The 12437-nt window shown below is 36.9% G+C and overlaps 1 protein-coding gene across 2 annotated transcripts in view; it reads right to left on the bottom strand.

Annotated features, from left to right (window-relative positions):
• Nucleotides 1-2092: 2092 nt before the first annotated feature.
• Nucleotides 2093-12437, bottom strand: part of COMP (cartilage oligomeric matrix protein) — a 77542-nt gene continuing 67197 nt past the window's right edge. For both annotated transcript variants that reach the window (XM_063455398.1, XM_063455399.1), the window contains exons 15-19: nt 10619-10667; nt 9306-9502; nt 4868-5040; nt 3519-3658; nt 2093-2928 (exon numbers count right to left, since the gene is read on the bottom strand). In XM_063455398.1, coding sequence (XP_063311468.1) covers nt 2876-2928; nt 3519-3658; nt 4868-5040; nt 9306-9502; nt 10619-10667 — 612 coding nt within the window. In that variant the 3' untranslated portion in view covers nt 2093-2875. The remainder of the gene's footprint in view (nt 2929-3518; nt 3659-4867; nt 5041-9305; nt 9503-10618; nt 10668-12437) is intronic.

The raw sequence follows: 12437 nt of genomic DNA, 5'->3' as shown, positions 1-12437 counted from the left end.
TCCCTTTATATACTAAGTAATACTCACTGTTCTGTTCAGAAAACCACTCAATATGTAGTATACTTGTGTAAACGTGTTTATATGTGTGTGTACACATGTATAGATTTTTATAGATTGTAACCTCGTTTGAGCAAGGCCTTTTTCATCTCTTGTCTTGTTATATTCCATATGAAAAGTACTGGTTGTCAAATATCTCCATTTTCTAATTGTATACATGTTCATACATACAAACAATTGTTAAACTTGTTCTTTCTTTTCTGTATGCAGAATCAGTTTGTCATTATGGTTTCTCTGGCTGTTAGCAGAATTTGGTCTTTTGTTTGCAAACGTCATGAGCGTGCACACAGTTTCTCATGCATGGCTATGGTAAGGGTATGTGAAACTGAGGTGGGTGAATTAGTGGGTGGTTAAAAGAAGGAGGGGGAGGCTAAAGAAGTGCGATCAACAATGCAAGCTGACTGAGTTTATAGTAAGTTCATAAACATTTATTACATACTTTTTTCTTCTTTAGTTTGTATATTTGCTTTAAAGTGCTTGATTGCTGGTTTGAAATAAAAATAAGGTGTGTGTAACTTTTTTTTTCTGTGTTACACTGTTTTTTAAGATCTCGTAATATGGCCCCTTAATGTTGATTCATTTGTATAAAACCATTATTAAAAAAGGCACAATCTGTCATTGATAAAGTAACACAACCTTAAAGCAATACTAAGTTTTGGTGTGTAGATCATGTCCTTCCTGTCTCAATGCTCGATTCTCTGACATTTAGACGTTAAATCGCTTTGTTTATGCAGTCCTAGTTAAACCTCCTTGCATGTGTCTTATACAGTCTTCTTAAACACTTCCTGTAAAGAAAGATCTAATGTTTAAACTTCCTTTATTGTACAGTCTATTTAATGTAGAATTTCTTATCTCCCTTTTTGTTAATAGCGTGCTAGAGCCCGTAGGAGAAAATAAAACCATTTTTTTTCATGTATGCTGTGTCAGTCACTGCCCAGGGAGGTGTGGCTAGGAAACAAGCAGAAACAAAAATAATTTAACTCCTAAACGTCAGAGAATTGAGCAGTGAGACTACAGCAGCATGATATATACAGTAAAACTGCATCAGTAAGCTAAAGTTATTTTGGTGCCTATAGTATGCCTTTAATACATAATTTGTGTGAGTACATTGCATGTGAAAGTAACAAATTCTTTAAAAATGTCAGAATGGCTGACACATACCTGACAATATTCACTGCTCACTTTCCATGAAAGAGGTGGGCAGACAAAAAAGCAGTTTACAGTTGAGGAGGCAGGCATGCCCAGCACATGGGTGGGTCTGCCCCCGTAAGAGGGTGGCAAGCACTCTGTGCATAGTCCTAGTGCCCAGTCCTCCCTCCGTTTTGGAATCTGTTGGCAGATTTCAAAATGAGGCAGATGTCTTCAAACCCAATTTTTGCTGGGGCATGACCATAAAATGCATGACTGGACATTTGGGACTTTTGGCACCTATGCTGAAATCTTAGGAACAAAACATTTATCATGAAGATGTCCGTTTTTCAAAACAGACACAATAATTGTCACCTATACTAACATATAGATAACATTTTTCATTAACAAAAATATTCATATATTTTCTGCAACAATACTTGTCCTGTGACAAATGTCAACTAAACATTTTGTGTCATCTGTTTTTCGAACTTGCCAGGAACCTGTTTTCACTCAAAGTCAAAAGAAAATTCATGTATGGACCAAGGTCAAAAACGCCAGTTGTTGCATTGAATAAAAATCGACCTTTTTATAGTAGTAATTAGTTGCATAAAACACAGCTAACAGAGCTGAAACAAAAGGTTCTGACTGTGGCTGAAAACAGGGTGCCTTCAGTGAGACTGAGATATTTCTTACAAATTAAACTTGTATGTTCGTGTTTTGAAAAATTCAGCAATGCACTGTGGGATTTTCCCCGTGATTCTCTTTTAAACATGTGTTATCACTGCAATCAAAACCATTCTCAGACCCAAGAGGAATGCTGTAAAATGTATGAGAAGGAACTGTAACTACATGTCTATATTCGTAATAAAAACCTTTATTTGCTTAAGCGTTGAAAGACTGGATTTATAGAACTGGTATTATGTTGTCTGTTGTACAAGTTTATACAGGATGTGTTGCAATTTTGTTTTGTGTTTCAGTATTTTTTTTACTTTTTATTTAATTTGCTGTATTAGTTATTTGTATTCTTTTTTTTTCCAGTTTAGGTTGTTGTTTTTTAGAACATTTTCCTTTGCCCTTTATTCGTTCATATTTAATTTTAAAGTTGTTTTGGGTTTTTTTTATGACCAAAGTGTGATGATGGCATTGATTAAGTGGTTAATCTAAATTTTTTTTAGATATCTTACTAGCAAATTGCGTAGATAATATGTACAATATACATACCTTGTCATCTCTCACGGATAACACATCTGCTAAGAAGTTATGAACATTTGGCATTGATGTACTATGTGGTGTTTAATTTTGGAGCTACAGGTTTAGCAAGCCAGATCGTAAAAAAAAATAATGCATACTTTTCTAGGCATTTGTCTATTATTATATTTTAATTAATACAATCATGTCATATACTGTCTACAATCATACAAAACACATCTTATAAAAATGATTTAGGATAAAGACGTTACTGGGGATTGCAGGGTTTTGATAATTTTCTAGCAAGGTTATTTTTATTTATGTACGCAGACGCAGTTTGCACAGTTATAACATTAGTTCTGATGTTCGCTGATGTCTTTCCAGGAGAAGCCATATGCTCAGGCTACAGAGGAGCGATAGAACAATTAATCCATATATACATTCATCAAAAAGAAACAAAAGGAAAAAAAAAACAAGTGGTTTCATGTAAAACAAGACTTCAGGCTTTGCTCTTCTGTTCTTTAAATGTTTCATAATCATTAGGGATAGTATCTAGGGGGGGAAAAGTTATTGAAAACACAATTTATTGAATTTCGCATTAGGATACAAAAAACAACAGTAAAATAAAAAATTTTGAATATATCCCTATATTTACTGGATGTTCCACTATAATGTAGATCTGACATCTGAACACAGAAGGGAAGGACAATATGTTTCTCAGCATCACTTACAAAATATGATTTTATATATATATATATATATATATATATAAAAAAAAAATTCTGCTCTATGTCATTTAGCAAACTTTTGTTTTGCTCTTCCAAATGTGTATATTTATACTCAATAATCTAATGTATCTCAAAACAGTTACTCTAAACACCATACCCACTCATGGCATTATAACCAAGTTGTAGTGGTTATGGTGCTTGGTGTGTTCCTTTATAGTCTGTACACCTATAAAGTGCAATTTAACAACTGTTTGTTAATGTTTTGCGTATCTCATCATATTTTACTGATGTCTTTTAAGAGTGTCATTCTTTGTGCCTTTACTGTATTTAACTATTCATATTTCAGTAGTTTTTTCCATCATCAAGACTTCCTCTGATAAAATAAGCACTTTTAAGAAAACTGTTTTTGCTCACCATTACAGCGATATCTTAAGTTAGACCAGATTATGTTTTCTTGGGAGAAACAGAACACTCCGAGCCGCCCTCCTCTCATTGTGGTGTCCAGGATGACTCCAGAATCGGCCACTAATTCTGGTCCCTCAAAAAACTTCACCCTAGAAAATAAAGGACATCCCATCATAATAGACCTGATGCAGGGATAATTTACTTGCAAATTACTCATAAGTGCAGGCCCTTGATGAAATAAACTATTTGCCAAAGGATATTTTATATTACTAAATTGCAGGTAGTTAATACATCTATTTCAGAACCAAGACAGATAGCACCACTTAGGTCCACTGTATAACAAAGATAATGTAGACAATGATCAGTTCACAGAAGAAAGTATTAATCTGGGTTTCTATATTCCAAACCTCTTACTAAAATATTAAACATGAATGTTGAATGTTAGATTCCAAAATTTGAACGTATAAATATGTTATATAGAACACCAATAAAGAATGTTAATTAATTTCAAACAGTGAAAATATGTATAAACAAAAGGATAAAAACGGATCAGTGCTAATATACCTAACTAAAATATATATATATAAAAATACAAAAATGAAAGTAGGCGACACACCTTAAAACATAAGGCTCCCTCTAAGCCTTTTAAACAACAGAGATGAGTGAAACAGGTGGGGATACAGGTTGCGCCAGAAATATGTGCACTTATTTTACTGTCTGTTAGGTAAGCCATAGTAAACTGGGTGAAAGAAAGACTGGACAGGATGGATTTAAATAATTTTACACTGACATCATTATTCCACTCTGAGAAAACATTGAAGTGTGTCAATCAAGTGGTGAATTAAGCGTATTTGGGCATTTTGTTTGTTATGGGAAATAGCAGGACACTACCCATAATGGAGCACTACTTTAAGTTTTTATTTTAAATTTTTTTTTCAAACATGTAGTAGATATACCCTCGAAGAAACCACGCATGAATTTTGTGGTATGTTTTATTTGGGAGTATATGAAAAAACAGATGTCTGCAGGCATCGCAAGCCCTCTCCTTTCTCCTGGGCAAATCCTGCAAGTTGTGAAGCCTCACTGAGTAGCCTCTGTGCAGTAGCCCAGCTCATTGAGAAGTGGGGAAGACAAACGAGCTCTACCCCAGCGTCTGCCACTTCTGGTAACGCTGTAGAGCTAACAGAAAAGGAACTAAACCTCTACAGCTGTCCAAGTGGCAAAGTTTTATAAAATGTAAATTCCTTATTAACTGTCAAAGAAAATGACAGACTCCTGATACACAATGCTATATGTCTTAAGTGGTCCTTTAACATGAATTGATGTTTACAAACAGCAGATAGGTTGGCTAGTTATACCTAATGTACCCCACTGAAGGTCTGTGTTGTAAAAACCAACGGTATGAAGTCTTATCTTTCCATCCAACGTTCCTGGGGTCCTTCCATAGTAGTTTAACTTGGTTGAGTGTATCTCCAGTGTGCCACAGAGAATTCCTAAGGTTCTCCCCTGGTCCTGTTTTAGATTTCACTGCCTGTCACCAAACAGACCAATATATTGCAATTATTTATACAGTACAACATATTCTGCAACGATGTACAATAGGTTAAAATAACAATAAGAAAATAATGTGGCGAAACCAACCTCGCCACTGGGCATTGGAGAGGCCTGGCTGCCCGCCTCCTACCTGCTGACTATGGCCCCTGGTAAAGTTGTACTTTTGAATGCAATATTTGGGCATATTGTATTTTATTGTGCGGCTACTGGCCCTTTAAGCACAGTGAATGGACTTTTATTGTACTGTGCTGGCCTTTTAAAAACAGTGTATGGACATACTGAAACTTTTTGGACAATTCCTTTTCCCCTCCCCCGGATCCATTGTTCTCCAGCAGGGTGTTGTCCCAGGGACAAGGAAAAGCCATGCTTGCAAGTGAAAACAAAGGACTTCGACCTAACCGTTAAACCCCTGAACCTATTCAAGTGAATTTCGGATATGTTTGTCCCCAAGTTATACTGGTTAAAATAATATAAGTTTTATGTATGTACGATGTTAACTCACCAAGTTATAAAAATGTATAAAAAGTGTAACTTTTCAGTTTGGAGATAATTGAGTAGATACAGTAATTGACTCAATTATCTCCTAAGCAGAGGGGAGGAATATGCTGGGTGTGTTTCTATTGTCCCATTGTGTCTGATTGGCTGCTGTACTTGCATTGTATGTGTTGTAATGTGTTTATTGGTTGTTCTGCAAAACCCTCTGAGCAGCACTATGTTTTGTGGATTGTGAATAAAAGCCAGGCTGGATGTCCCAGTCCAGAGTTCCTGTTTTACCCTCAAAGTGAAGTGTCGTCTCATTATTGGGGGAAGGATTTATTGTATGCTGTTCCAGTTGACTGCTAGGAGTACAAGCCTATTCGTATGGTTCCTATTCAATGGTCTACAGCATTCATATGCTTGGGAGAATTTAAAGGTTTCTCAGATTCGGTGATTGTGGTGTCTGCCAGAGTGCTTGGAGTCCTCAGGAAGCACTAGGAGCATCCATTAACGGAGGTACCCAGTCGGGGTGCCAGGTGATCCGTTACAAATAACAATAATAAATTCCAGCAAAACATGATGGACATATACAGGGAGTGCAGAATTATTAGGCAAGTTGTATTTCTGAGGATTAATTTTATTATTGAACAACAACCATGTTCTCAATGAACCCAAAAAACTCAATATCAAAGCTGAATAGTTTTGGAAGTAGTTTTTAGTTTGTTTTTAGTTATAGCTATTTTAGGGGGATATCTGTGTGTGCAGGTGACTATTACTGTGCATAATTATTAGGCAACTTAACAAAAAACAAATATATACCCATTTCAATTATTTATTTTTACCAGTGAAACCAATATAACATCTCAACATTCACAAAACTGGGGTTCAAACTGGGGTTTTTTTTTTTGTTTTTTTTTTTCTCTTTTGGATCAACAGCAAAAAACAGGTGTGAGGAAGGCTGAACTTGATGGACGCAAGTCTCTTTTCAGCTATCTAACTATGTAACTATGTAACTATGTAACAAATATACATTTCTGACATTCAAAAACATAACAAAAACAAATCAGTGACCAATATAGCCACCTTTCTTTGCAAGGACACTCAAAAGCCTGCCATCCATGGATTCTGTCAGTGTTTTGATCTGTTCACCATCAACATTGCGTGCAGCAGCAACCACAGCCTCCCAGACACTGTTCAGAGAGGTGTACTGTTTTCCCTCCTTGTAAATGTCACATTTGATGATGGACCACAGGTTCTCAATGGGGTTCAGATCAGCTGAACAAGGAGGCCATGTCATTAGATTTTCTTCTTTTATACCCTTTCTTGCCAGCCACGCTGTGGAGTACTTGGACGCGTGTGATGGAGCATTGTCCTGCATGAAAATCATGTTTTTCTTGAAGGATGCAGACTTCTTCCTGTACCACTGCTTGAAGAAGGTGTCTTCCAAAAACTGGCAGTAGGACTGGGAGTTGAGCTTGACTCCATCCTCAACCCGAAAAGGCCCCACAAGCTCATCTTTGATGATACCAGCCCAAACCAGTACTCCACCTCCACCTTGCTGGCGTCTGGACTGGAGCTCTCTGCCCTTTACCAATCCAGCCACGGGCCCATCCATCTGGCCCATCAAGACTCACTCTCATTTCATCAGTCCATAAAACCTTAGAAAAATCAGTCTTGAGATATTTCTTGGCCCAGTCTTGACGTTTCAGCTTGTGTGTCTTGTTCAGTGGTGGTCGTCTATCAGCCTTTCTTACCTTGGCCATGTCTCTGAGTAGTGCACACCTTGTGCTTTTGGGCACTCCAGTGATGTTGCAGCTCTGAAATATGGCCAAACTGGTGGCAAGTGGCATCTTGGCAGCTGCACGCTTGACTTTTCTCAGTTCATGGGCAGTTATTTTGCGCCTTGGTTTTTCCACACGCTTCTTGCGACCCTGTTGACTATTTTGAATGAAACGCTTGATCTTTCGATGATCACGCTTCAGAAGCTTTGCAATTTTAAGAGTGCTGCATCCCTCTGCAAGATATCTCACTATTTTTGACTTTTCTGAGCCTGTCAAGTCCTTCTTTTGACCCATTTTGCCAAAGGAAAGGAAGTTGCCTAATAATTATGCACACCTGATATAGGGTGTTGATGTCATTAGACCACACCCCTTCTCATTACAGAGATGCACATCACCTAATATGCTTAATTGGTAGTAGGCTTTCGAGCCTATACAGCTTGGAGTAAGACAACATGCATAAAGAGGATGATGTGGTCAAAATACTCATTTGCCTAATAATTCTGCACTCCCTGTAGAAACAGTAGGTGAAGAGGGATCTGCCCAAACAAGCTTACAATCCAAAAGATTATTTATTTTATATATTAAATTCAATATTATAATAGAATATATTGCTATTTTGTTGATTAATGATTTCAGGATTCTCCTATTCTGGCATGTGATGAAGGCTTTAATTTACTCTGTGCTTTTGGAAATATTTTTCCAACCATTGTTTCAGATGGATATTTTTTATTTTGTTTTTTTATTTATTTATTTATTTTAAAGTGTCTTTTATTGTAAATAAGCTGGCTGTCATAGGCAGAAAATGAACAAGTTAGGGCAATCAGTTGACTTAAATAGACATTAAGGATAACTGTAATATCATCTTTTATTTTACATGCTTTTTAAACATATGATGAAGGTTTGGGTACACATCCTGGCCTTTTCCTAATAATATTTAAGATTTTAAAATGCCAACATATTAAAAATATGAAACATTTATTTTACCCGGAAGCAACACGTGGTAATGGATTTACAGTAGATATAGATTAGGTTCCACTATAGAGACTCTACTATAACGTTTCTCCTCCTCCTTAAGACTTGCAACATCTGGCGGAGGGTAATTAAAGGGTTTCTCCAACCAGGAGGAGTCTGTTAGGAGTCTGGATGTGCAGTGTTTCAGCTTAAAACAGTGCACATCAAGAGTTATTGTTAATTGTGTGCTGGGGGTTAGTTGCACTCTCAGCACACATGACATTGGCAGCCCAGAAATCTGATCCGGACTGCCTAATGCCAATTCTGTGCATTAAACCATCTGTGATCAGTGTGCACTGCATGCTGCTGACAGACATACATTTTTTGCTGCAGAGTGCCTGCAAGAGGAAGATTGCTTCCCCCTCCTTACACCCTCCTTAATTGTAGCCCTCTCACAAACCCATCCTATTTTTGTTTTCTCCGCCCTCCCTCATCCTTTTTTAACCTCTTGCCTCCCCCTCCCCTTCGCATGTGCTCTGAGACAGTTAAATGGTCCAATCAAAGGCTTCTCAATAAGAAGCCTTTGATTGGGCCTTGGCACTGCTCCTGTGACATCAGATAGGGCACACCGAGCAGCAACAGAAACTTTGCCCGGAACAGGATAAAAGTAAAGCATGTGAAGCTTTTAGGAGGGGTGACCTGATAAATAATGTCAATAATGCATTAATTCACAGATCTAAAAATAAGGGTTTGAGAAACCTTTTAAGAGCGATCCTTTAAAAAAGGATTTTTTTTTAACAGAAACATTTTAAAAAGTGTTATGCTGAGAGATGTAGCTCTGTCATTGCCTATGGTATAGAGAATCAACCCGTCCTAAATTGATACAATGTAGGGCAGGGGATATAAGCCCCATTGTCATGGCATGGGAGAGTGAATGAGCAGAACTATTTAATTTAATTCAACCTTTAAGAACCCACTATGGAACGGTGAAAATGGGGGATCAATGGTGACCACTGTTTTTAGTATCTGTTACCTTTAGTTGTATGCCAGGTTCAGCCACGGCACGGAAGGGGTTTGCCTGCCAATACGTTTGTTCCATTTGTTTCCACATGACAGAGTAGAAACTTGAACTGTCCTGGTAGCCAAAGATTAATCCAGCATAATCGTCATCTGTCTCTGTGTTAACGTGAAATGTCCCTTCAAAGTCCACTCCATTAAATGCGGTGTAACCTGATTTTTAGTATATATGTATATATATGTGTATTAGGTTAGAAATCAAACCAATGCACCATTAATTACTTCATTAATAATATATCATGCAACAAGTTTAGAGTTTGCAAAAACAACTTTATCTCTTTCAAGAGTGACATTTTGTATCTACTGTTTCATACATGAATCGACAAAATCTAGACTAGTAGTATGGAAGCAAAACAAAAACCACAAGGCCACATATGAATCCTGAACCCATAATATATAAATAAGCAAATGTCCATTATCAGAAGAATGGGGAATAGTTTGTAGACTTTCAAAAGAATGAGGAACATGCAGAGTGTGAGGACGTCCAGTGTCAAATAACGGACCAGAGGTCCGTTTCGATTCAGGAAGTCCTCTAGTGGCTGTCTGGTAGACTTTGTGCTGCAATGCAAACATTGCAGTTTCCCTGCGATCATTTGATAATATCAACATTCTAAACCACATTCTTAAAGGAACCTTGGCACCTCCACATTCTAAGTAGTCAAGCCATTCTAGAATGGTTTGACTTCTTATATTTGTCTGCCACTCCCTGCCTCCACTACTAGACAGAGCGCTGAAAGGTCTTAGTCTGAGCTAAGCCTAGTGGTATAGGGTTTAGCTCTTTAGCTGAAAGTGATCAGTTAGTGCTGCACTGCAAGCATTAGCTCAGGAGAGATTGTGGTAGCTCCTAGCAGGAGTTTCCATCTTTTTGGCAGAAGATGTGTAGAGTAGAACACAGAGGATGGTTTGACAACCTATAATGGGGGGAATCCAAAGGTCTCTTCATTCCATAACCACTACATCTCACTGTAGTGGTTATGGTGCATGGAGTGTTCCTTTAAACAGTTTCCACTTTAAACTTTAAATTTAATTAAGATTTTCTGTTTACTGGTCTATTTGCATTTGAAGAAGAATCTCCTCATACAGTATTAATATTGAAAGTTTTCTTCACTGATTTCATCCTTTAAAATATAGGAAATTAAATTACACATAATTACATTATCATAATCTGTTTTTAAACAACACATATTACTCCGGACACCTGATACTGCTGGTTACAAATATATAATGGAGATAGAAATGGGAAACAGATTGAAGAAACATGTTCCTTACCAACTGCAAGACCAGGGTCACTGTTCATTGTTTGGACGATTTCCATTCCCTTGAAAACACAGAAGTAGAAACAATATTCAAATGCTATTAGAAATATACTATTCTTACGACTATTAAGAAACCAAGAAATGATACTACATATTGAATTAGATATTGATACTAATAATGAAATATTATTTAATTGTTAAGATGTGCCTAATAAAAACTGTGGATTAAGTGTAGCATGTAGAGTCACAATTTGGCTAGGCTCTGAGCACTGACAAATGTCAAGGCTTGAACATTATGAAGTTCTCCAATAGCTGTTGATATGTGCAGATGACCAATTATGATCAATGAATGTCCACAAGCTGTCCACAATGAAAAAAGATCCAAATGCAAAAGAATGACTTGTTAGATTAAAAAAGTAATAAGAGGACTAAAAAATGAAATAGAAAGATTACTGTATATGATTGGTCAAAATGCCTTAATTATTTTGATGATCGAATAGTGGTGCATTCTTTGCTGCCTTCTATACAGCTTACCTGGTCTTCAAGGAATGACCATTATATGATGCTAAATCTTAGGCACTATGCTTTGCACTGGAGCCGACAATAGGTGCTAGTGACAAAAACCAGGGGGGTTATGGAATTATATTCCATTTTGGTCAGTTTATGTGAGTACCTTTCTTTCAACATCTTCAGTAGAGTACTCTGATATTTATTTGGGCCAGTTGAGCTTATCTGATCAAGTTTTGGCAATCTCGGGTCCTACTTAGTCTAATCTGCTTACTTATTCTCATGCCAAAGATTTTCCTAACAAAAAAAGGTTAATTAAGAGGCTCTTGTTATCTCATCTTTCCAATCATATGATATTTACATTATTACTTGATCATGGCTTGAAGTGTGTGGGTCTTCTAGATCACTGCCAACACTATAAAAGGTACACAAAGGATGAGCTATATGGTGAATAAGACGTTGCAGTCATAGAACAGATGAGAGCAGACAATAAAAAAAAAAAAAGTGGAACAGGAGCAGTAGCCAGAATATCACATGTAATTCTAGAAGTGGAAAAAGAATGATCTGATCATCAAGTTATCAAACAAGGGGTGTAAAATAGTGTTGACCAATACACAGGTCTCTCCACTTGCCAGGAAGTTATTGCCATGTATAAAAAGGGGCATTCGTTCTTGGGATGAAAATTTAATTTTGCCTCTTTTTAAATCAAGGGTAAAACCATGCCTTGAATATGCTGTGCAACTTTGGGCAGCTACATATTTTCTTGTGAATCTTCTCATGTTCCTGATTTGAGCTACAGCGCTAGCTTGTGTAGGCACCCTGGAGCTTTATATATAGAGCCTGGCACGGTTTAATTCCTTACACTCTATTTCCTGTAATATAAAAAGCACTATGTATGTCCATTTTTTATTTCAGATATGATATGCAATGGATATCTGTAATAATTGGTACATTAGACATATTGTGTGCACACTGTGGGTGTGCTTTGTTTTTATTCTTGTCAATTTGGGCACCTGTTATAAAGCAAGTTATTATGGAACTAGAAAAAGTGCATAATTGGGAACGCAAGATTTTCATTCTGAAGAAAGTCTAACAAATTTAAATATGTTTACTTCAGAAAAATGACACCTCAGAAGGAATATGATAGCTATACAAACCATTGTCTGGAAATCAATAAAAAAAAACAGGACTATACATTGGACAGGAGATAACGTATTTAGACTGCAAGAAAGGAAATTAAGTCTAAGGCAAAGGTAAAGGTTTTTTTTTTTAACAGCAAGAACAACAAAGATGTGGAATTCTCTGCCTGAAGGGGTGGTTTTATC

Source organism: Pelobates fuscus, chromosome 5 (assembly GCF_036172605.1).
Source record: "Pelobates fuscus isolate aPelFus1 chromosome 5, aPelFus1.pri, whole genome shotgun sequence".
NCBI classification, from domain to species: Eukaryota; Metazoa; Chordata; class Amphibia; order Anura; family Pelobatidae; genus Pelobates; species Pelobates fuscus.
The sequence above is the reverse complement of the archived record's forward strand: the minus strand, read 5'-3'. Positions and strand labels throughout refer to the sequence as shown.